The sequence below is a fragment of the Panthera onca genome, chromosome A1 (assembly GCF_046562875.1).
Source record: "Panthera onca isolate mPanOnc1 chromosome A1, mPanOnc1 haplotype 2, whole genome shotgun sequence".
In the NCBI taxonomy this organism is placed as follows: Eukaryota; Metazoa; Chordata; class Mammalia; order Carnivora; family Felidae; genus Panthera; species Panthera onca.
In genome coordinates this window covers 11,718,772-11,745,017 of record NC_138339.1, presented here as the reverse complement: position 1 = coordinate 11,745,017, position 26,246 = coordinate 11,718,772, and the positions used below count along the sequence as shown (strand labels likewise).

Sequence of the window (26,246 nt, the reverse complement as noted above, 5' to 3'; positions counted from 1 at the left end):
TGCCGTAGGCCGAGCTGACGGAGGGCAGCGAGTCCAGCGCGTCCACCGGCTTCAATCCGTTCGGCATGGTGGGTGCCGGGCGGACTCGAGGCTGCAGGCTCAGGGCTCCCGCCCTGCCTATCCCCGCCGGCAGCCGGAGGCACCCGCTCTCTCGCAAAGCCGGCAAACGGCTCGGCAGGCACTGGCGGGGGGGGGGGCAGGCGAGGCGGGCCGGGACCCGAGCAGGGGGGGCAGGCTGGCGGGCTGGCGGGCAGGGACCGCGCGGCCCCGGGGGCCCAGCCGTGGCCGGCGGGCGCAGCTCCTCTCCCGTGGCCGGCCGCTCCCTCTGCCTCGCCTCTGAGCGCCGCTTTACAGTTGGGTCTCACATGTGGGAATATCCAGACGCTGCGGATTACATTCTACCACAGTGACTCTAGTTGGAGCTCAAGGAAATTCTGAGGGCGCACTGTGAGCCAGATGTTTCTGCTCTCCTCCAGCGGCCAGAGCTGTGACTTCCTCACTCACTGAAATGCCAAGTGACGGACGCCCTCCCCACGCCAGGCTTCCTGACTCGGGCTTTGTGTGGGTTTGGATGGAGGTCTTCTCGGAGACATACAATAAATAGTGCCTCCTGATGTGACTTGATAACCAAAAGACACGCAGTTCGGTCTACAGCCAACCGGTTACATCACTGGGCTAAAATGCCACTCCTCGCTCATTAGAAACATAGCTTCCCTCTTCCTTACAGGCAGCAGCCGTACGAGTGAAAATAAATACCTTTACTCGTGATTCGTAAAGGCCTTTTTAGCGAAGCATCTTAAAAGCTCATTTTTGTCCCTTTCGGAAATGGGATATTTTCTTTAGCCGACATAAATTCTTACTCTTTATTTGAAAGTTCTCACGGGTTCTCTCCCTCGTCTCCCACAGCACAAAGGCTTCGTAGGCGATATTCCGCTGTTTAACCACCATGAAGTCTGACTGTCCGACTCCCGCGTGAGAGTACTCGCGCTCCTGTTCCTCATTCATCTGAGAGGCAAGCACGGTGCTCTCCAAACTGTGATGGCCCATCTCCTGCTCGGAGGCAGTCACCTGGAATATTCTTTCACACACTCTCAAACTGTAATGGGCTCTCTGTTACTTCAACGTTTTCTGAAGGGGTGTTATTTGTTGGAGCCGACACTTCAAACCAGGCACTACCCTCCTGAGTTGTCAGTAATTCTCCTATCTCTGTTTTATCTAACCTAACAGTACGGATGATTCTGTGTTGTTTTAATGCTTTGCTAAGAAAAAATGTCGTCTTTTTAGTTCCCCGGTTGGAAGTCCAACTTGTATTCTCCCTCCGCCACCACCCACACTAGTTGTGAAGTGAATTCAAAAAATTCTCAAAGTATGAAATGTGAAAACAGCATAGACTTCTAGTTTCTTTCTCAGTTTCATACAATTCACAACTACAAAAAAAGCATAAACCCATCGCACCCGAAGAAAGCTGTCTGGAGTACTTGTAACACCTCCCTAAAACAAACTGCCACGAAGTAGGATTTGCCTCCTGTTCTTCTTAAAAGACCAAAAGCAAAGCCTAAGTTTGTTTTTCCCTATAAACGGTCCCGTGATAGATCCAGATGGCGTACTCAGGCCAGGACCAAGCAAGAGGCGGAAATCTGCACAGAGCACTTTTTATGCAAGGAAACTTTATTACTGAATAAATAATCTTCTCTCTTATTGGCAGAAGAAAAAGAAAAAAAAAAGGCAGTAAAAATTATGTCCTAAAGGAAATCAAGTTAATTGACATTCTAAGGTTTCATTTACTACAACCTTTATTAAATACTTTACTTTGTCCCTTTCCAAAAATATAGACTGCCAAGCAAGGGCTATTAATTTAAAAAAGTAAAAAAAAAAAAAAAAAAAAGAAAAAAGAAAAAAAAAGCTGTCAGGGAAAATGATTATGGGTAATATTATGTTCTCTAGTAAGAGGAAGGGGATGATGCTTAAAAATGAATACTACAGTTTTGGCTGAGACATGTGTGAAATTTCCCCAGGAATTGCCTTCTTCAAAATGTCAAGTTCACATGTGTGAGAGAGATGTAACACAGAGGGAAACGGGGAATAAAGGCAGGCAGGCTTCCATCCCCCCTTCCATGTGTGAAAGTGTGAGGTTATCGTAGTGTTTACTAGTAATGTGGCACTTTATAAAGTACGTAAAGATAAATTATATGACGCGAAGGTGCTGCCTGACCCCCACCCGGAAGGAGTGATGATCTAACTCTCCGGATCCACAGGCATGGAACCAACTGAAATGCCGACGTCAGTGAAGAGTGCCGAGGCAAAGTGGGGAGAGAACCCCGACCGTGGGGCAAAAGCTTCCTGGAAGTAGGTTTTGAACTCCAAGGCCGATTCCTGCCTGGGTGGTGTGACCGGGATTTGCGGTACGAGTCTGAACCAAGTTCACGTGAGAAAGACCCAGGGTGGCCCCGGCAGCCTGCGGGCAGAAACGCTTGGTGGGCACGGCGGCCACGTGTGGGGAAGGGACGGCGGGGAGGACAGAGGCTGGGGACCTCACTTTCTTGGAGCAGCTGGGAAAGAAGGGAGGTTGGGCCGCAACCGGCAGGGAAATCGGAAGCGACCGAGAAGTCGGAGAATGTGCGGGATGGGGTCAAAGCTCTGGGCACAGGGGGAGCCTGCCTGCCGTGTGAGGATTCTATCACGTGGGGAAAGAAACGGATGGGGGGCTCAGTCTCGGACAGACGGAGACGCCCTTTGCGAACAAGGAAGGCATGTAAACTGACTAAACGTGGTGGGTTAAAGACAAACGTTTTAGGCATTTGGTATTTTTGATAGGTTATGGATATTTCTTTGATAGCTAAACACAGAATTAAAAGTGTCACAAAGAAAAGGGAAGTTCCACTGCCGAAGACAGCGCCTTCCAAAACGTTACCCGAGGTTGGTCTGTGAGGATCCAAGGCCAGGGGTGCAGGGAAAGTGAGCGGGAGAGACCCGTGTGTCAGAAGGTTGAGCGCCGACTCTTGGGGCCACGGTTATGTTTCAAATCCCCCCAAAACAAATCATTAAGATCAACTAGGTCTGGGGTGCCTGCAAATGTGTCCTCAAAATGTAAGGTAAACACAGTCACAAAGGATCTAGCCATATTACAAAGGAAAACATAGCCACACTAAAGGAAAGCGCTTACCTAAGTAACTTTGAAAAACCCTCTTTTGATTCCAAACTGTAAAGCCAAAGACAAAAGACTTGGAAGTTTTTGTCTTACAGAGGTGTGGGTCAGCAGTGAGAACAGGTGGAGTTCAATCGTCTAAAGTCAAGTCATTTTAGGTAAAGAAAATATTCACTTTCCAAGGAGGAAAATCACAGCCTTTTCTCGTAGGATTCAAAGTATATAAGTATTAAACAGATTTTTTAAATGTTTATTTATTGTTTGTGAGAGACAGAGTGTGAGCGGGGGAGGGGCAGAGAGCGAGGGAGACACGGAATCCGAAGCAGGGTCCAGGCTCCAAGCTGTCAGCACAGAGCCCGACGCGGGGCTCGAACCGACGAACTGCAAGATCATGAGCCGAAGTCGGACACTTAACCAACTGAGTCACCCAGGTGCCCATCGTATATTCTGAATGATGAGATGCAGGTGTCTCACTATCAGAAAGGAAGGTTTCAAGCAAGGAGAGGTGAAGGACTAGAATGAGCCCTGTGTTGCCGAACAGGAGTTGGAGGTCTCAGTATGACATCAAGTCCCGTTTCTTTCTATGCGTGCTTACGTGGAGAGACAGAGTATATGAGCGTAGACGCGTGTGTGCATATGGGTAGGTACACATACATGTCCACTGAGAAGACCTTAGTGCTTCATAGCGTTCTCCGAGAAAAAGAACCAGGACTTCTCAGAGAAACGGTTGATCTAGGGTTGCAGCAAGGAAAACACAAGAGGAGCCGGAAAACCTCGTAGTGTCAGAAAGCAAGGAAGCAAGCAAAAAACGATGGGGCGTGTCCAAAGTGCACAAAGGCCCACTCGAAGGAGCTCCTAATGGCCGAAGCTCGAACAATCTGAGTAACAAATAAATAAGGACAATATTGGATTATGATTCATGGAATGAAATAAATGCCCATGACTCCACACTGATGCAATTAACTGAATAAATAAGCAAATGGGGCAGAGGGACAGCCCTTCCTTTCAGAATTCTAATTAATAAATTTAAAAGATATGAGGGAGACGGGGAATCACCAGTAGGCAAGCAGCACAATAACGATGGTTCTGGGTGAGAACCACTGACGAATGCTAAAACGAGTGGGTAAAGGCAGGATGAGAAACAGCATTTGCATAGTTTCAAAATAACTCCCACAAGGTACTATTTACAAAGAGAAGAACAGTAACTTTACAGCGAAGCAATACTGCAGTCACCACTCTAACCAGGCGACCAAGGTCACCAGCACCAGCAGGGACACACATCAGGATCCTCCCGAGCCCCCGGGTAACGCACGGAGATGCACAGTGTCATTTTTGTGGTATTCTTGCCACAAGTGCACGCACCACATTCAGTCATGAGAAGACATCTGATCAACAAACCCAATCTGAGGGACCGCTTACAAAACAAAGAACTGGTAAGACTTCAAAGGTGTCAAGGTCACGAAAGATTACAAAAAAAAAAGGCAGAGGAACTAGCACAGATTGGAAACGAAATTCGACACGTGTCTTGGATTGGACCCTGAGGCAGGCAAAAAGACCTTAAGGCAAAACTGAAACAAGAGCTGTGGCCAATTAACAACTGCATCAAGGCTCCTGGTCACCGAACCAGGGTCATGTGCCGTGTGCCAAGGGGGGTGGGGTGCACTAGGCAAAGGGGGTGCAGGGATTCCTTGTGCTATTTCTGCAGCTTTTCTGGAAGTCTAAAATGACTTCAAAATAAAACGTTTTAAAAAACAAATTCAGCGTTCTGGTTGCATAAATACAAAAAGCTAAAGAAACTGAGAGTGTGGGACAAGTTACTAGAGAAAAATAGGCAGATTCAGAGGAGAATTTCTGTGGGAAAAGAAACATATTAGACAAATTCATGGCCTGTGAAAACAGGTTATCTATGGTTTACTGAAGAAATATACTGTAGGAATATAAAATCACTATCTGCCGGCATATTTGTAGGGCAAAACTTCAACAATTTCATTCTCATGATTTAAGTTGGTTTGAAAGAAATTGTTTTGGTCAAAACACTCCCGAAAAATCAGTTTTAATGTAACTGTCTCCTGCGATGACCATTCCTCAAATATTTAAAATTAGAACTTCAATGTTCAAGGGCCTATTATTAATCTATCCAAAAAAATATGAAGGTCATTTTTGCAAAAGGAGGTCTTAAGAAACAAACAAAAAAAAGGGTGGGGGGGAAGGTCATATACTAACGGTGCTTTTATTTTCATTTTTTTTAAAGCTTATTTATTTTTGAGAGACAGAGGGCAGGGGCGGGGGGAGAGAAAATCCCAAGCAGGCTCCATGCTGTCAGTGCAGAGTCTGACGAGGGGCTTGATCTCACAAACAGTGAGATCCTGACCACAGTGGGAATCAAGAGTTGGATGCTTAGCCTACTGAGTCACCCAGGCACCCCACAAATGGTGCTTTTTTTTTAATGTTTATTTATTTTTGAGACAGAGAGAGACAGAGCATGAACGGGGGAGCGTCAGAGAGAAAGGGAGACACAGAATCCGAAGCAGGCTCCAGGCTCTGAGCTGTCAGCACAGAGCCCAACGCAGGGCTTGAACTCAGGGACCGTGAGATCGTGACCTGAGCCGAAGTCAGACGCTTAACTGAGCCACCCAGGTGCCCCCACAAATGGTGCTTTTAAAATCAGAACTAAAAACATACATAAAAAGAAAGCTATTTCTGGGGTGCCTCAGTGGCTCAGTCAGTTAAGTGACCGACTCTGGCTCAGGTCATGATCTTGCGGTTCATGAGTTCGAGACCCACGTCAGGCTGTGTGCTGGCCGCTCAGAGTCTGGAGCCTGCCTCAGACTCTGTGTCTCCCTCTCTCTCTGCCCCTCCCCTGCTCATACTCTTGTCTCTCTCTCTCTCTCTCTCTCTCTCAAAAATAAACATTAAAAAAAAATTTAGAAGAGAAGCTTTTGTAAAACTAGAATTCAGATGAGCCACAGGGTCTAAAGTCTTTGTATTCCAAAGAGGAAACATACATTAATAATTAGGCAGCTAAAATACGATGAAAAGGTCCCCCAAAACCTCAAAGGCAAAAGATGGAATATGCAGTGCATTATCGACTACATTTTGATATTGAAACCCTAATGACCTAACTCTGAGGAATAGTATCTATAATTTCCTCTCAAAATTACTAGTGTCTTCCTGAGACTTGAACGCCCTTCATAACCCTGCTGAGTTTTTGGTAGCCTCTCTTCAAGCTGGCTCCGAACCCCAATTACAGGAGCCACACGGGTCCCACAGTCACGGACACGGGGATCTTGGAGCCCACGCTTCCTAGGACAGCGATTCCGGCCCGCTCCCCGTCCCCGGCGTCTCCCCTCTGCGCAGCATGTCCGCGGCGCTGGCCTCCAAACAGCTGCGGCACCCGGGTTGGGCTTCTCAGGTTCCACGCACAAAGATACTCCTGTTTAGAGGGTGTTTTGTCCGGTTTCTTAGCCCACAGATAACACGGCCCGCTCTGGAGGGAGCGGGTGGGATGACTAAGTCCTGCTTCTTAGGGCTCCATTCAGCACATTATTTCCTGCTGCTTTCGAGCACAGTTGCCAATCCACAAAAGCACCTTTATTGAGGCATTCAAACGCTACCTCTGGGTGCCAAAAATTCGATAGGCTCCTTTTCATTGCTTTCCTTACTATCTTTTCACAAACGATGTGAGTTTTTCTCTTACTGTAACAAAACACACATTCAAGTACTCCTTTTTTACGTTTCACTTTAACTCACTGTGTGACATTCTCTGTTTGCATCAGCACTGTGGGTTATTTGCAGAATGGCAACATGAGATGGGAAACCTCACAAACGTGTTCCCTAAAAAACAACAGAAACAACAGTGCTCAAAAAATTAGAGCAATGTCACCAACCCCTTGTGGCCAATACATGCTCTGATGTCCCAGTTCTGCTAAACTCGAGTGGGGTAGACCACAAAACCACCGAGGGAGGGAGAATGGGAAGACCCGACAGGAAGCCTACTTCTCCAGAGTTTGCAAGAAAAACCAAGTGGCAGGTTTTGATTGTTTTCAGGGGGCTGGTGGGGAGAAAATTCTTCCTTTTGCGAATGGTGGTTCCATTCATTTATCACAAGACGCTCACTGCGGATACAGCCCGGTGCTCCGCTAGAGGAGGGGGAAGATGAGAGAAGTGTCTCAAAGGAAAGAAAAGAAGGGTGGGTTCCCAGGAAGAGGACCTCTTTGGGTGATGGAAGGCAACTGGAATTATCATCATTTAAATGAGGAAGTCAAAACGGAACCTTCTCAGACAAAGGGATTGCCGGGGGGGGGGGGGGGGGTGGCGTGGGCTCTCAGGAATGTACCTATGGCTCCAGGAAGGCACGGCCTTGGGGACAGTGGACTTTGGAGACCAGCTTCTGGAATCCGCTCTTCCACCAACGATGGCTGGTCTCGGGCACCTGAGTTTGTCTCTAGAAGCTACACCTTCTTCCCTGGACCAAAGGTTCCTTCCAGCTTGTGTGGAGAGCAGGATGCACAGTGGTCAAGAACTTGTGGCCAAGTTAATTCCTCTATGCCCCCACTTTCTCGTCATCAAATGGGATGACAATGGGGGCACTGGGGTACATCTTGAGGACTAAATGTAGAGAAGAGCAGCACAGTGCCTGGCACACCGCAAGCCCTCAACACATCCCCTCCACTACGGGGCTCCAACAGTACCCTTTGCTATGGGCTGACTGGCCCCCCTGCCCCCAAATCCGTATGTTGAAGTCCTGACCCACAGTTCCTAGGAATGTAACCACAGGTGGAGACTGGGCCTTTAAAGAGGTGACTGGGTTAAAATGAAGCTGTTAGGGTGGGTCCTAATCTGACTGGAGTCCTTGTAAGAACAGGAACTTTAAACACACAGAGGCACCAGGGACGCGCACACAGGAGGACCACGTGAGGACACGGCAAGAAGATGGCCGTCTGCAAGCCAGTGAGGGAGGCCTTAAGGAAACCGACCCTGCTGGTGCCGTCGCCTTGCAATTCCAGCTTCCAGAACTATGAAAACATAAATTGCTGTTGTTGAAGCCGTGCAGTCTGTGGTATTTTGGTAACCAGAGCTGACTAATACACCCCTCCTCCCTTGTCTGGTAACAATCTGCTCCATAACCCAGGGCTGGAATGGTCTGATTATTCCTGAGACAGGAGGAAACTAATCTCTAAGAACAGCACATCAGTATTCTTTCCTTCTAGTAGATTCAAAGCTCTACAGACTCAGGAAAAGGGGTGGGAAAGGAAAAGATGCAAGGGGACGCACAATGCTACATTACCATTAAAAATAATACAGAATTCCAGAGCTGCCTTGCAAATCAGCCAAGGCAAATGAGCCTGTTTAAAGCCCTCTTAAATCTTTGAAAGGGTCTCTCAAATAATACATATGGTGGGTCCCCTCCTGTCCTGAGCGTGACTAGAAAAGTTGTGGGAAAATGATGACCTCCTGGAATTGTCAGCCTTATGGAATTACCAAGCTGCCCAAAGCAATCCTGTCCCTGCTGGTCAGACTACACTAAAACGCTCTCAACGGCTCAGACACTAAAGCAACTTGGAAGATTCCAGGGTTGCCCTGCTCTGGTCCACACAGAACACCAGGAAGGGTCCTTCTTCCAGACAGAGCTGGCTGTGGGGGCGACAGTTGAAAGGTCAGCCTCCTTAACCGTCTGACTGACCTCCAGCCCTGCACAGCCCAGTTCTGTCCCCTCCAAAACCCTCCTGTAGTGTCAATAAAGAAGGAAGCAACTTTTAGGTTGGGGACCTACTTGAAAACAGTATTTTTCAAAATTCGTTGCGAAACGTTAATGATAAACTGAATCCTTCAGAAAGCGCAGAGAACGTGCGGAGGCTTTAAAGCCCCTTAGAAGACCCAGAGACAGCGCCATTTCAGGAATGTGTTTCTCAGAGGTGACGGTGTGATTTGGACTCCTGAGTGGCTCTGCACGAAGGGGAGGCAAAACAGAGGCACTACAAACAGCTGTTGATTCTCTGGAAGCTTCTACCACCACTTAACACTTAGTGGCAAACTCCTAATTGGCACCCTTTCGACTCAATCTGGAATAAAAGCGGATACTGGTGAAATATTATTTACAGTAACATCCCATAGTATGCTCCTGCATGGAGTCCTGTGGAATATGGCCACCAAAATCTCACCTCGCTCGAGTCACACAGAAACTTATGATTTAATTTATATGAATGACTTTAAAGAGAGACCTTATTCAAAGGTCCCCCCCCCCCACCCCCTTAAGTGGGTAAAATGAAACGAGAGAACTCAAGGGGTTTGGTACAGATCCCATTTTCATGACTCCTATCGAAATTAAAAAATATATAAAACAAAATGTCGTTATGTGGCACCTTTATGATGTAGTTATTTTTCTGATGTAGTTAATTTATGATTCAGGTGATTCTTCTTCAAAAGTCTGCTTCCATGAGCGCATTTACCCTTCAACCCGTGCACTGGACTTTGAGAATTCCACCTGACAGTAAACCTGTGCAGGGAGCAGGGTGACGGCGTGCACAGAACACGGCCACAGTGTGCCTGTGACAGCAGGGGACTGCCAACCGCATGGCATGGCCCACGTGCACCCCCGAGGGACGCACCAGGTCCAACACACCCGTCAGAAGGAACGAGGTTATGCCGTTTCTGAAAGACATGACCGACTGAAAAAGGCCAAAATATGCTACCTTTCCCGTAAGAAAACGGAGGCAAGAATAAGTGAATGTTTGTACTTGCTACACAAAATACCAGAAGGAGGAGGAAGAAATGAATAAAATGGTCATCCTTACTCCTTACACAGCCGACGGGACTGGGAGTAAGACTTCTCAGTTTACACCTTTTCGCGATTTAATTTTTGGTGCGAAATGCAAAACGTCTACAAGTAAGGTTTAAAATCTGGCTTTTTCTTCTATTGTTTAGAATGGAAGTTCTGAACGTGGGGTTGCTGGAATTGCATGCAAGTTGTACAGCCACGTTCATTTTCCTGGGAACAGAGGCACCAGAGCTCTCCTCACGCACTTGTGCTTCCGAACCTGTCAGGGCCCACTTCCCCAGAATCAGCTGGAATTCCCGAGGTATTTTCCCTTCTCCTTGCAGGGGCAGCTCGACTTTAAGGATTTACGGTCAAATCTACCAAAATTCTCACCATTCATAGGAAAGTGAGTGCTGGAACATAATTACAAAGTCATCTCATGCTTCTCTGAACAGAAGGAAGAGAGAGGCAAAAGCCAAAATACACTTGGGTTTGGCTGGCACACACTTCCTAGGTGCTATTTTATCAGGTGTTCTCGGAGCCAGGAGCTACTAAATAAATCGTGGAGACAAGCGCAAAGTCAGTCCGACCGATATACTGTTGTTTCCCGCTGTGGACAGCATCTATTCGCGTCCAAAACACTAATGAAAACCAGCACACTGTACTCTTACACAATTGCTTACCAAACACATCATCTCTGTAATTTCCCCCAGCTCCTGCAGACCCTAATGAGAGTGAATACATTTAAAAGAGAAATCCCAGTTTGTCTAATAAATTGCAATGTCTGAAATGCACAAATGTCAGAGAGGAGGCAGCTGGAAAACTGCGGTCCAGAGAGAAGCGGGAAGCAGATGCCTCCTGCCTTGTACCTGCAGCCACACCCCCAGCCTGTGCATCATGCTGAGGAGAGCGGCCTCCGACGGTCCCTGGTGATCCCTTCTCCCCTGATTAGGTTTCTTTCCCTAAACACTGTGCCGTGGCCATTTAAAGCAAGTGTGGGAAGACGGTTTTCTCATTGTTTATGACTGTGCTATGTATATAATTTTGTGATCATCTTAATATGGACACTGTCAATACCTGCTCATGGTTTTTTCCTGTTTTAATAAACACTTTAATGTAAAGTTGGAACATGAAAATACCTCCAACATGAAGCATTCAGAGAGTAATGGCCCACTTGTGAGGCTCCATAATTACATGCTGCACAGAACACGGTCCTTAATCACAGGTCTTGGACGGATCACCCCGTTGTGGCTGCAGGGGGCTCAGAAGAGGGACCACTCTTTGTTCTTGGTGTGGTTCCTCTTCCCACAGGGATTTACATTAGCAGCTGTTCTGACTGACTAAAATCTGCTCTTTTCCAAGCTAATTTTTTTGAAAAAGTATATATGCCTTCCATTATATATATTTTTAAAGAGTATGTGGGCAGATATAGGTTTGAAATGCATATGCCTGGGGTGTGTTTTCTGATTAACAGTGGCAATCTGGCATTAAGTAGATGTCTAAATACACCAAAACCACAATAGAGTCAACCACATTTTTTAACAGCACTAATGCCTTTTCGAGGCCCTCCATTTTTTGAAAACTTACGAGGTCATTTAAAAGTCACTAAGCAGTTATAAGAGGTAGGAGGCCGATTCCCCTTTGGGGCCGAGTGTTTCACGATTTGGGAAACTCACGTGTGAGTTGAACACAATTGAACCGACTCATCCCCAGTATCCCGGGGGAGATGCAAGAGGCCTCTCTCCTCGGGCAGGGGAGCTCTATTCTTGGTCACGGAGATTTCTAGAGAAGCACCTCAGTCTCGCAGAGCTGCCGTTTCTCTGGGCGGTGGTCGGGGCGGGGTTGGGGGCGGGGATGGAGAGCACAGGACGAGGCCATGGCTCCTGTGAGCACAGGACACGATGTCTGTCAGCTGCCCCGTACTAGGCTGATGCAGTGCTGGGAGCCCGGAAAGCGGTTTGGACAGGGGTGAGGAATCTTAGTATCTGCTTGTATTCTGAGGAGGGAAAAGCTTCCACATACCCTTGGAGCTCGGGGCCAGCAGACCACGGGCACAGGCTGGGAGTGCAGGCGGGAGAAGGCGGGGAGTCCCTGGGAGAGGACACGCCTGGTAGCTTTCCGAGTCATTCCCTTCCACTACCTGCAAACCTCTAGGAAGCTCCTGTCACCTGGTCTCATTTCCATAAAAGGGGACCAAGGGACATGGGAGCTGAGACGATGGAAGAGACTTGGCCTCCTCCCAAAGCTGGGGAGGGGGTGGTGGTGGTGGTGGGGCGGCCACAGACAGAGCCAACAGCTCACAGGGCCCGGATGCTGAGGCGGGGAGGCTGAAGACAGGGCCCAGGGGAGGGGATGGCCCCGGAGGGGGGACAGGGGCTCACGTGCACTGCATTTCGGGCCTCAAGGGAAACACGTATTAATTTTACATATAGTGGTTATGGTCAGGGGTTCCCCGAGAATCAGACGTGGAGCTTTGACCTCCAGGCATGCCCATGTCTCTCCACCTTGAGGAAGGCCCCATGGTCACAGGAAACATATCCATGCAAAGTGTGAATCTTTAACGTAAAGGACGTAAAACAGAACGGAACTGGATGCTCATCCCCCATGCAGACCCCTGCTGAGACAGCAGCCCAGCAGAACCCGCCCCCTTTCCGGGCCTCAGCGTAAAGCTCCCCCGGATGCCCCACGATCCGGCCCCTTCTCTCCGTTCTCACTCACTCTCAGTGCCAAGAAGAGGTTCTCTGCCTCCCTCATCAGTCTTGTTGTTTACAACCTATGTGTCTGTACCTCCTCAATCACATTTGTAAGTCTGACACCATGTCTGTGCCCAATGCTCGTACTGAAATCTGTTTTAAAGCATTTTCATTGATTTTCTATGTGTTTCCTCGTGGGTCTTGGGTCCAAGTTCATCTCCCCAGGACCTTCTCAGGTTAGCCTTTGTGCTGTAACACTTGTTAACTGCATCAAGATTTATTCTGTTCTCCCCTCACCTCCACAGACTCACTGGATAAATTTATTTTTTTCCTTTGAGATTTTTCATTTACTTGGTAAGAGGAGGCAGAGAATGTCAGGAAGGGGCGAGGGATTAAGACAAACCCCTCCTGTTACCTGACATACCACACTAGGGGAAGAGAGGGCAGGTGCACACGTGGGGTGTGTGTGTGTGTGTGCACGCACACACATGCGTGCGAGGCGCAAGGCCCTGTAGGACACAGCAGGAGGCTGGGAGCGACAGCAAGTCCCCGAAGAAACTTGAGGTGCAGCATGAGGGGGTCTGCGTTTCGCCGCAGTAAGGCAGGCGTGAGCACTGGCACCGGGAGGTCTGCGGGCCAGCGTCAGTGGTGGCACTGAGGAAGGGACGGTGTGCCCGAAACGCATGACTCAGGTCAAGGTAACCACGTGTGGTGGCAAGCTCAGGAAACTCGAAACATCATCACGGGACTCTGTAGCTCCACTTCTGGGTACACTCCCCAAAGCACTGAAAGCGAGGACTTGAGAGATCTGAACGCTCCTGGTCACCAGCATCACTCACGATGACCGGAAGCTGGAAGTAGCCCCGGGATCCACCAGTGGGTGGGGGGAGAAACAGACGTGGTCTCCACACACAATGCAACACTATTCAGCCTCAGAGCAGAGGGGCATTCTGACATACACAACAACAGGGGTGAACTTGAGGGTGAAATAAGCCAGTGGCAGAAGGAGAAATACTGTCATAGACAGTAGACATAGACACAGGAAGCAGAACCGGGCGGCCCGGGGCCGGGGAGGGGAATGGGAGGACGGAGAGAGCCGTGGATGGGCTGTGGTAATGGGACACGGCAATGGGAATGAACTCAATGCCCCTGAAGTGAACACTTCAAAAGGGTTACAACGGTAACTTTTACGTTACGTGCATTGTACCACGTAGAAAAATAATGTGCGTCACCACCAGCTCTGGGTTCTGGCACCTGTCACGTGCCCCCCGCATGGCTGGGTGACAGCTGGGTTACCCCCTGAACCTACAGCGAAACTCTCAAGCACAGCGAAACTCTCAAGCACAAACTTCACGGTTGTGAAGAAACAGAGAAGCCGAACCACTCCGTCTAGAGCAGCATAAAAACGGGGATGTTTTCAACTGGCCTCATCAGAAAAAAAGAACATTTCTGATATTCCTGTTTACTTTCTGTGATCAAGACTAAGTAAACGAATGTAGAAAAGTGACAAGTTTTACAAGTTTGGGCAGAAGGAAAGAAAATCCCTCGGATTTATGAAGAGATTAAAGATGATTACACGGCACCTATTTCGGCAGTAAATCCACACGCGTTACCCAGGGGAGCGTGGGAGGCCGGTGCCCGCCAGGCCGGGCGCCACATCAGACTCGCTGGGCACGGTGTCTGCGTCCAGGCCCTGAGCCCAGAGATTCTGATGGAACGGTGACGGTATAAACCGCCAACACAAACCAGACCGGATGAGCACGAGGCGTTGCTGAGTCCTTATTCTGCCTCAGCGTGTGGGGTGTCTGCTGAGCCAGTGTCACCGACGCTGTGAAGAAGGTAGACTGGCCACCGGAGCAAAACAGGATTGACACTCGGTCACCAATGTCACCGGTCTACTAAGTGCGCTCTGCCAGCAACCTGCCTGTGCGGGACTCCCCCACAAAATGGAAAGCATTTCTCAACCGAAGAACGTTCACCCTGGAACGTTCGCACCCTGTTTCGGATGCGAAACTATCTCTTTGGAAAACAAACTGAGCAATTACGTTTCTTGTTTACTTAAAATAAGATATATGTGTGTGTGCGTGTGTGTGTGTGTGTGTGTGTGTGTGTGTGTGTATACACATATATATTTTATATTTATTTTTGAGAGAGCGCAAGTGGGGGAGGGGCAGAGAGAGGGAGACAGAGGATCCGAAGCAGGCTCTGCGCTGACAGCAGTGAGCTCGATGTGGGGCTCGAACTCATGAATCATGAGATCACGACCTGAGCCGAAGTCAGACACTCAACTGACTGAGCCACCCAGGCGCCCCCAAGATAAGTTACATTTCTGATATCTCCCTACATTGCTCAAGTTTACAGAAAATAAAAGCACTTCCGGTCCTCGCGGTGCTTGAAAACCGCTGAGTGAGCACAGGCAGTGCTCACAGTGAGTCCTGGGCCCTTCTTGGATGAGGTGTCTATACTCACATTCACACTGCAGCGTTTCAAGTATCATTCGCAACCAAATAAACAGACATCTGACCTTAACAGGCATGACTTTTACATCTGAAATGTTCGGAAATCTAAGTTGTTTGGACTAGGGAGTTATTAGATAAATTATTGAAGCAGTAAAGCTGAGATAATTTTGGAATCAGAAATTAGTAAATGTGCCTCCTGCCTGGAAGGTCAGAGCAGCGAATGATGGAAGGCGCTTAAGAAACTATCTGGCGACTAGAGACAGACACTTGACGACAGCTCCCTAACTTTCAGGAGTCTGGGAGAACGTGGAAGGCGAGACTACCTGCTTTCTTGTCAGGAGGAGACATGCCAGTGACAAGCAGCGAGTCCTCAGAGAGCAGGGGCCACACGTAAGTCCTCACCGCAGCACTCTTCAAGCCCAACCCAGGGCCCAAAAGTAGATGTCGGGTAGCAGACATATGTGTGCAAAAGGGCGAAGGGCCCAGCACACCCCAACGTGCAAGCGATTACAGTGGCACACCCACCTTCCCACGTAAGAGCAAGAAGGGTTGTGGGCTGAGCGGAAGCAAATCAAGATCTCCCGTTTCCCCAGGTGGCAGTGGCTTCTGGTCCCGCAAGTCTGTGTCTTTTATTTGGACTTCGTTCCCAGATCCTCATCTATTTGAGGAAGGCCCCTTCTCCTAGGTGGAGACCCTGGTCACTATGGTCACATTTCCTGGACTTGAACAGGGACAGGATGCTCTGGCAGAGGCCTGTCACAGAGCCCAGAGGAAGATTTCTAATCTATTGCCCCGTTGTCCCAGTCCTAACATAGCAAGTGAGCAATCTTAAGAGTGTCCTTGCATTATAGGAAAAATACAAATGCAGGAAAAATGTTAAAAATGGGTAAGGTTTCTGAGCTCCCATCTACTGGACGAGCTGTTAGTTCACGACGGGTTTTACTGAATGAAGCAACATCTTCTTGTTCAAGAAAGAGCGTGACAGGGTTTCTGAGGGGCAAGGCAGAACTTCTCAGGGGCTAGAGCGTCACAGAATAGGGGAGACAAAAGCCCCAGCCAATGAACTGGTACTTAATTCTAAAAAGCAGCAAAAACCCAACCTCTGTAACAACTCTTCAGGACAAAGTCAAGTGCGATAAATACACAGTTCTTTCTTCTTGGCTAGCCTGCAATTGTGAACACTGGGAAGCAAAGAACACACCATGGGAAAGGCACATATGAAAAGAAATCTTTCAGAACGAGTTTTATTTGTGGCTGGAGTTCACCAGGGCTCCTCTGTATAATCAACTCAAGGGGAAAAGTTGTACTTTATTTTCAAGTCAAACTCAGGGACCTAAATATATGATGTAACTTTGGAAACCCCGTGGCAACAGGCTAACCCAGCACAGACCACCCCCCGGCCCCCGCCACTGGCACTCGAGTGCCACACGAGGGGGAGTCCAGCGCTGCTCTAACCTCATGGGCAGCTTTGCCAGGAACGAGAGCGGACATCCTGGCCTTTGGCCAAAATCTGAAAATTCTCCTTCTGTTTGGATCCCTGAAGGAATGATAGCTCAATTCTTCTAGTTTCTTACTGGGATGACAATCAGGTCACTGTTAGGCCCTGAGGGATCTGGAACACGGTTGTGCCTACAATTAACAAGGTGAGCTAATCAATCAGTAGCTGTGTCCTGTGCAGTCTCATTGAGCTCAACGCAATGAGTGAAACGTACCTCTGCAGCCAGAAGATGGTCCTCAAGACATGTCATGAAAAATGCAAAGCGGGCACAGATAACAAATGGAGGGAGTGACCAGAATATTGCAAAATTAATAGAAAAAGAACCAGAATATGGCAGAGTATAGGGTTGTTCTCTCAGGAAGAGAAAACAAATTGCATATCCCCAGATCTGCAAGAATCTGCCATTTGCCAGTACTTCAGAGAAATGAAGACTGACGTAATATGGTTCAAAGCAGATGAACTCTACACATTCTACACTTTTCTAGAAGCTATAAATGACCAGTGTTTCTCAAAAGGGCTTGAAGTCTCAAGTGAGCTTTTCACTGAGATGAAACCAGCACTGTCCAAAAGAAACATAGCGCAAGCTGCACATGCAATGTATAAAAATTTTTAGTAGCTACGATTTTAAAAAGTAAAAGGAAATAGGAAATTAAATTAACCATAATAAAACTTTAACTCACTCTATAAAATATATTACCATTTCAACCTATAACGACTGTAAAGTAATTACACTTTTTTTTTTTCATATGAGGTCTTGAAATCGAGCATGTATTTTGTACCTGCAGGACAGCTCAGTTCAGACTGGCCACACCGGAAGTGCTCAGTAGCTCCAAACCTGGACATTTGGGACAAACATGCTCGCGTACTGTCACTAGGAGCCCATTAGTGACCCATCCAGACACACTTGGAGAAACAGTCTTGCCACGGTTACCTTTAAATAGAGGAATCACTAAGGAATGCCAAACGCTGCTTGCTTCAAATGCCCTGTCATTTCAGGGGAAAAGTGCACCTTTCAAAAGCCCCTCCTGCCACAGTCACAGCACAGCCACGGCCCTGCCCACCCGCACCCTCTCCCTGGCAGCCCAGCTCCGTTCCCACTCTGCATGGCGAGCCTGGGCAGTCTGGGATGTTCAGAGATACTTCACAAGGTAGGAGGAGGCCTGGCTGCACTCAGGGCCTGCATGCTTGCTTTTCTGGGATTTCACGGTAACAAAACAAAGAAAGCACAATGTGAAAACCTGATTAAGGAGACGCTGAATACGGTCCCCCCTTCCCTACCTGCTTTCATCACCTGGAGAGGAACCGCACCTTCCGTGTTCTCAATTTATGAACGACACTGGCCCCAGAAGAAGAGCCCTCTCTCTTTTTCCAAACTGATACCATTTTGGCCTGAGTAACAGGTGAAATCTTCACTTCCACTCCAGCTCTTGATGGATTAGAAAAGCCCAGAGACACAGTGATAATGGAGGGAAGCACGAGTGACGAGGAGAGACCATACCCCTCACCAGGCTGCAAAGAAGCGGGGGCAGAAGCTGGGCACGAGCCAGCCGTGCCTCACGATCCCTACCTTTGTGGTTGAAGATGCCCTCCATCTCCATGCTGCTTCTAGAGTGGGCGATGCACAGAGAGCCGCAGGGGACCAGGCCTTCCGCGGCGGGGGACCGGTCGGTGGTCCGCACCAGACACCAGTCAGGCTTGTCGTGGGGCCGCTCCAACACTTCCACGGTCTGGCCACGGCGGATGGTCAGCTCCGTGCTGTTGCAGGCGGTGAAGTCGTGGATGACCACCGTCAGCTCGCAGCCACCGGAGAGCTGGGGAGGGAGAGGGACACGTCAGTGAGCTCCCGTCACCGCAGCCCCTGCGGGCGAGGCTGAGCTGGGCCAGCAAGAGCCGGGGCTGGGGCAGTGACTGGCCACCACCTGAGCGGGGGCTCCCCGGTTGCACTGCCCCTTCGCTTCCCTCTGGAATTACGGGGGCAGTTACTCGCTTTTCCGTGTTTTACTGTATGGCTATGATTTTTGAGGGTTTCACGGTTAGAATCCGATACAATTTTCCATATGAGCGTCCCTATCTTTTTGTGCCTGAGACATCATTATCTCCCTGCTCAAAATGTGCTATATAATCCTTTTTAAACATAGGGCAAACTAGTGAAAACTGAAGGCTGCTTGGGGGATCACTGCATCATACGGTGACAACATGATAGTTTTACTTGAAGTTTCAGTTCCCACTCCGTGTTTGAGCCAGGCTATTAGTGGGAGGCTCTCTGGCACCACTTGGTTGAAAAAGGGAGCAGCCGCGCAGCAGGGAGACCGAAGCGGTCATGAGATCCCTACATATGGGCAGTGCATGCCTTATTCTCTCTTCCAGTCCCTCCAAGAGCTCCTCTCCACCCCCCCACCCCCCAGGATACCTCTTAGCGGGCACTCCCGCCGGGTCCTTTCCAAGCCGTCTTCCCATGCCGTGTTTTAGCATGCCATTCCGTACGCTCTGTGGACACTGGCTTACTTCCCTATGCTATGTGCTTTCTGGTCCGAGGCTCCTTTCCACACCTCTCCCCTCCCATTAAGCTCACTCCCATTTTCTGTAAATTAGAACTCAACTAATTCTTAGGCCCTTTGAAGCACATTCACAAACTCCAGAAAGATACAGTGCCATGATCACTATTTGCCTGTGGCCTGTGTCCCATTTGTCTGCCCCTTACACTGTTCATGCCCCGGGGACAGCATGCGTGTATGTGTATATATATGCGTGTATACATATGTATATATATGTATATATATATATATATATACGCATATGTGTGTATACATATGTATATATATGCATATATATGTATATATACGTGTATATATATGTGTATACACACACACACACATCCCTCCTACACAAGAACCTTGTCACCCGCTCCCCATCTTTGGACTGTTTCGCCGGCCCCTCACTCCAGATCGCCCCAGGAGGTTCCAGCTCTGCTGCGTGTCCACCATCCCCCTGTGCGGCTCCGTAACCACATCCCCCTGTGCGGCCCATCACTCCCCACGCAGACATCCCAGATAGCAGCTAGAGAGGACTCTCGTCACTGTTTCGGGCATTTCCCTCCAAAGCAGTGAGTCTAGGACGTGACTCATTACCCGCCTCCCCGATCTGTTTCTCTTCCAATGTTGCCTTTTGGATAATGGTTTCACCATCAAGTCACCCGAGCTAAAAACTCTCTCTCCAAACGCTATCAAATAAACTTAAGGGCATGTCTCGGATTACTTCTTTCCTCTGCCCATCCGTGCCACGCTTCATTTGGATTTTGCGGTGACCTCCTGGTGGCCTCCCTAACTTCAGGCTCACCTTCCAAGCCATCTGAACACTGCTGGCAGCTGCCTTTTTGAAATGCGGAGCCTCCCATTCAAGCACCTGACACACGCGTTCCTTCGTGTGGGATTCAAAGCCCCCAAGCCCCCACAGCCAGGTCCCGCCCACCCTGCTGCTTGTCCTCATGTGCTTCACAGCCTGGAGCGTGTCTTCCTTGAGGAGGTCCTGCCCTGCACTGTGTCCATGAGATCCGTCTGCTCAGAACCCCCATGTCCCCACTCTATTCCAGGCCCCCTGTCAAAGCCCTCTGAGAAGCTGCTCCTGCACCTGTCTTAGGTTTTTAAATAAATCGTGTCTCAATTCTGAAATGAGCCACGTCTTGGGGTGTGTGTGTGTGTGTGTGTGTGTGTGTCTGAGCGCACGCACGTGCCCTTAGCACCAGCAAGGGGGTGCTAAGCGGGTTTGTTATTTCTCTGTGAACTTTCCATGCCTGGTCCGTGAGGGGAGAGATGGGGCCCGTCTCAGTCATCCCCGAGTCCCAGTGCCAACAATGGCAGGCACAGGGATCATACGAAGAGGTTGCTGAATAGCCTTGAAGCCTAGCTCGCCCAGTGCTTTGTATCCCGCAAGCAGATAAACATTTGCGGAAGTGAAAAACGCAAAATGGGCTTGCTCTAAAAATGCAGACGCTACATTTGAGAAATTGAAGTGGAACGTGGGCTTTTCTCCTGTGACTTCAGGAGCGAACTCTGCCTGTGCTCAGTGTGCAGCACACCCAGGCTTCCGTCGCCCTGAAGGGCAGCAGCACAGAGAACACACAGGGACAGAGGAGTAGGCGGGCTGGGCTGTGGCCAGCGGGTGAAGGACCGCCTGGGCCTCCTGCTGGGAAGCAGCCTTGTTCCAGAAGCCTTGCAGATCAGATCCACCCGCAGAGAACTGGGAACCCGTGCCTCCTGCACAGGCCCGCAGCCTGCTGGCCCTGTCATGCCCTATGCTGTTCAGTATCCTCCTGTTCTAATAGCCGGTCTTTTGAGAGAAGTTTAGATATTTACAATAAGAAACACATGTCCACAAGACAACCACAGAAAACAAAACAAAACAAAACAAAACTCCTCCATAATGCAACACAAATATCGACAAAGTGAACTGTCTTTGCTAGGCCACAGAGGAAATTTCTCACAAATGTTGAATCCCTTCTAAATTTTATAAATTCCTCTGTGTGAAACCCATGCTAAGTCCTACACGTTTCTCTGTGAACAAAGATGCTCACGTTAAAAGAGTTAAAGGCAGAGGCCCAAGAGAGAGAATTTCCCTTGTAAAACCCTGCATTATGGCATTATGGAAGGGGTTAATCCCTGTAACAAAAACGAGGGCTGTTTCCTGTCCCAGGGAAGGCACGACCAGTGGACAAGGCCCAGTATGGAGTCCAGCGTGCTGAGGCCCCTCGGGGCCCATACTTCCTGGGGGCCCCCTTCCAGCCTGCTGGAGCTCCCCCGTGGCCACCAGTGACCTGCCCGTGTGTGCGTGTGTGTGTGTGTGTGTACACAGCACAACCCCCGCCTGAGGGCTGCCTTGCCATTTCTCCACGCCCAGCCCTGGGAAGCACAACTTCAGGACACATTATCTCATCACCAGGCCTTTGCTGGCTTCATTCTTGAGCATTTTATTAATTTTTCAGACTGCTCTGGGCCACGTGGTATGTTCTGTGGGTGGGGGAAGGGTGGGAAGGAGAGAAAGGGGCTGACTGAGGAGGAGAGTTAAGCTCGACTTTGTTTCTGGCACGGATGCTTTAGCCCCTTACAGAGTAATCAAACACTATTGGAAACATCTGTGGACTTGACAGAGCATCAGAAATAAAAATCAAGCCTGTTCGGACAAAGAATCTCATACTGAGTTACATACAGTTCTTTTTCAAAGACCTCAGATAACTTACTAACAAAACCTAGTACAAGAATCAGTTTTTAAACAGTACTAAGATTATCGTTTAAAAACATCGCTATCTTCTTGGTTTTACCATGAGAATCTCCTGCACAAATCTTTAAGGGGCGGGGAAGCTAACTGGATGTTTTCTAGAGCACATACGTCCTGTGCATTTCTGTCTCAATGTTCACATCCGAATATTTTAAACCTACGACAAAACCTGCCTTTAAAACTAGTTTGCTGGGGCGCCTGGGTGGCTCAGTCGGTTAAGCGGCCGACTTCGGCTCAGGTCATGATCTCGCGGTCCGTGAGTTTGAGCCCCGCGTCGGGCTCTGTGCTGACAGCTCAGAGCCTGGAGCCTGTTTCAGATTCTGTGTCTCCCTCTCTCTGACCCTCCCCCATTCATGCTCTGTCTCTCTCTGTCTCAAAAATAAATAAACGTTAAAAAAATAAATAAATAAAACCAGTTTGCTAATTAAAAAAAAAAAATTTTTTTAAATAAAAGACTTAAAATAACTATTTTGAGGGAGCAATGTAAATCATTACTACCTTGTAAGAATTAAATTCCTGATTGGAAAAAGTTCAGATCACATACATCGTTAAGTATGACCGAGACCGTACTTGTTTTCAGTGATACTGCTACCAACAGTGACCCGATTTCATTACTGTGCTCAAGAATTACCATTCCACTGATCTCGTTTAAAAATTCACTTTCCCTTCCAGCCATACTCCGTGACAGTTTTCCCAGTATCTTTCTCACTTCTGTGTGTCTGAGGGACTTCTAGGAGGGGTTCCTCACCACATGCGTTTAGTTTAGGATTGCAATTTATGAAAATCTGAGTTTCCATGACTCACATTAACTCTTGTGAAATTCACATCAGAAGACAGTTTCCCCCTCCCCCTGATCTTTCGGCCTTTCTCCTTTAAACGACAAATATGGGGACTAAAAAGCATGGCAGTGAAAACGCCCTCCTTAGCACATGGAGCACGGAAGCCAGCTAGGAAATGCCTCCTCCAAGACTACAAGGGCTACGGAGGGAACTCCAATGACCCAGATGCACAATTAGCAGCATCAAATCAGGGTCCCTTTGCCTGAATTCTCTCCAGAATGACTGAAAATGAACAAGCTGTAGTTTCACCCAAACGGATGAAACACTCCTCTCTGGTCGCCGGCACGTGAACCTTCAACAATCACCACGCGGCACCGAATTTTATTTTTTATGTTCTCTGGAGAAACCGTGTTATGTCGTTGCTTTGCCTGAACCCAGTTAGAGGCAGTAACGAAAAGAGACCCACAGCTGGGGAATTCTCAGCCCACCCCTCCTCGGAGATGCCCCTCTCTGGTGCACAACGAGGCAGTTGTACAAGAAGAACACACAGTTCTGGAGGGACAACGGCAAACATCTGGTCTGAATAACCGAGCTCCCAGGTGAGTTCTGGGGCAGCTTCTGCCAGAGGAGGAGCGGGCTCTTTACGACTAGCATGGCGGACCACGCAGCCCTTGCTGCAAACGATTCTACTTCAAGAACCGAAGATCAACTCAGGTGGGTGTCTGGCCAATGTTCGGAGAGCAATTCAAAAGGAAAGGGGCATTGTGGTCTAATAAAAGCCATTTTTCCTTAAAGAACAGAGTGTGTCAACTCTGTGAACAGTCACATCCTACAACCCAGCACGGTTCAGTCATTCAGAAACCTCACAAAAGAGTCTTGTGGTTTTGCGGAGGCTCCACACACAGCAGACCAAAGATTGGCTGCCTGGTTAGAGAGGATGAGAGCACACGGCTCCGTCACTGGCGATGCTCACGAGAGAGGGGCAGCCACTGGCATCTCTAAGAGTTCCCCAAGGAAACGCGTCACATCCCTGGCTCTCACCCACCCAAGCTTCTCGCCGCGCAACTTCACGGACACAGGGGCGTACCAGCAACCACCTTACCCGTGTGAGCCGCCGGGCCCATGCTCACCCCGACCCCGAGGCCAAATCCACGGGAGAACCCTTCACCAAAATTTGCTGAGTTTCAGTGAGGACCACTCTGATGGGCTCTCACACACCGAGCATAGAAATCTGTGAGGACTGAAGAGTGGTTAATATGGTAAATTTTCTGTGGTTTTCACTACACACGCACATAAAAAAAAAAAGTCTGTGAGAAGATTTTTTTTTTCCCCCCAAAGCAGCAGCCTACCATACCCAGTATTTTATCCAGAAAAGAAAGCGGAGTGTGGTACTCAGGGGTGTTCATTCTTTACTGACATTGTCGCACGGTGGTTTTCTGACATGAAAATCATTCTTGGAAGGCCTCCCTGACTGTGTGATATACATGAGGTGGAATGGAAAATTTGATGTGAAAAAGCAAACTTAAAAGCCCCACCTAAGAAAAGGGCAAACTTTGAAGTAGAAAGTGAGGCCAACTGGAGGCGGGACAGCGAGTTCGTACGGGGCTTCACAGAAGCTGACCTGCACTAACATCACGTTTCCCCTCACTCGACACACCAGAACGGGGATGCCAGCACCCGCCCAACAGACCGATGACCAGCTTAACTGGTTAACGGGAGCTGGGGGCAGACAGCCGAACACCACCCGCACTCCCTCAGGCCGCCACGCCCTGGAACATCCGGAACTCTGTGAGACCGCTTCACCCGGAGGAGCCCGCTTGCTGAACTTCCTGAGCGAGCAACACAATCTTTCGTCCAGAGAAGTCCCTGTGAAATGACGCCTCGCGTCTCTGACGCAGGTATGGGAAGAGGGCAGGTACGACAGCCAGCGACCGGCTGACTGGGCTTCTCGCCAGAAGGAACCGCGGCTGGAGTAAACGCCCTGCCTCCCGTCTGAACCAAACGGGCATCCTCCTACGATGCTTACTTTGACCAGTACGTCAAATTTACATTAAAAAGCGTTTCTCGATGCACCACTACTTTTATAAACGCTTTTGTTAAATTTCTCTCCAAATTTTGTATTTAAAAAAAACCAAACAAACCAAAAACCTACCTTTTCTTAGAACTGAGGCTTTCTACTTTGGCGTGGGGGATTTTTTTCTGATTAAAACTATCAAAGACTACGTTCCACTTTGCGGTTTTATGAAAGCGCTTAAAACACTTGATAAAAATTACAAAAACCACAGTCACTTAGGAGGACCGAAAACAAAGATTAGCAAAAGGAAGGAACAAAGGCAGGTGTGCTCCGTCACCCTGGCGGGGGCGGGGGCCTGGTCACCCTGCTCACGCCTACATGTTCCGGGCTGGCACACACTGGGTGATCCGCGAGTATCCGTGGACGGACGACCCTATCCTGGGAACGCGTGCAGTCGTTTTATGCGCGCGTGGCCACAACGCAGCGAGGTGGGTTAAAGGGAGTGTGTGTGTGGGGGGGTATGTTTTGAGCAAGAGTCCCCCTCTTCTTCAGGGACTGCCCATTATGTGGTATTTTACTGCTGAGCCACCAAAATGCCTAAGTCCAGGCACTAATACCGAGCAATGTATTCTCAAGGCAGCTTCCAGCTCCAAACACACAGCTGCAAATGCACTGTGCTCAAGAGCGGGCAGATACGAGGGCAGCGAGGATGACACAGGCAGTAATCTGCAACGGCCAGTAATGAATATCAACAGTCCAGGAATGAGGGAGGAGGCAGCACTTTTGAAGAGGAAGCCGCAGCAACAACTGTGTACGTGCGAGGCAGGCACTGTTCTCAGTACATGCCCACAGCCCCGAGGTGATGGCACCGTCCCCCAATTAGAGATGAGGAAACTGAGGCACAGAGAGGCGAGGTAACTGCTGAAGGCTGCGGAGAAGCAGAGCCCAGAGATCTGGCTGGCGGGCTCTTCCTTGTTCTTAACCACCTGCCGTCTTGACGTTCAGTACTCTGAGTAACTACTTTGTCACACTCTGAAGCCAGAGTGTCCTGTCTGCGGGGACTAAAACCATGTGCCGTCCTGATGAAAGGCTTCTGAATAAAATGACTCGATTTCATGCCCACACAGGGGAAAACCTACATAAGGTCCTGGGAGGCTTGGGGCTCTGGCAAGGCCAGCAGAGGACCTCCTCTGAGCAAAGCTTCTGGCACCTTCAGCCAGGGGAAGCGGCTGGAGCTCCGGACGGGGGCTCACCTCACTCCTGGCCACGCTGCTCTGTGCCAGGGACGCTGCTCTGTGCCACGTACGCAAGGGACACAAGGGACAGGGGCTGGAAGGAAGTGTGTGGTATTTCCTGAGTAGGCTAAACACAGGTTCCCTTTCTCAAAAATGTGAATTCAGCCACAGTTTTAAAAATGTATGCCGCAATTTACATAAATCCACCCAAGTTCCTACTGTTAGAATGTTGCTTCATAGAGACAGTTGGTTGACTTTTTAAACTACATAGAATCTCATATCCCCAACCCAGTGCTATGTACGTGCTTCAATAAGAGTAACTAAAACCATTTGTTGTTTTTTTTAAAATACGTGGATTCATATATTAATATTATAAGCTTAGGGTAGTTCATGCC

General features: G+C 48.9%; 1 protein-coding gene across 4 annotated transcripts in view; it reads right to left on the bottom strand.

The window, feature by feature from the left end:
* TRIO (trio Rho guanine nucleotide exchange factor) overlaps positions 1 to 26,246 on the bottom strand; it is a 355,586-nt gene that overhangs the window by 59,818 nt on the left and 269,522 nt on the right. For all 4 annotated transcript variants that reach the window (XR_013554624.2, XM_060634370.3, XM_060634366.3 and 1 more), the window contains one exon: positions 18,120 to 18,363. Coding sequence is in view for 3 of the 4 variants with exons in the window: in XM_060634370.3 (XP_060490353.1) it covers positions 18,120 to 18,363 (244 nt within the window). In the remaining variant the exon portion in view is untranslated. The remainder of the gene's footprint in view (positions 1 to 18,119; positions 18,364 to 26,246) is intronic.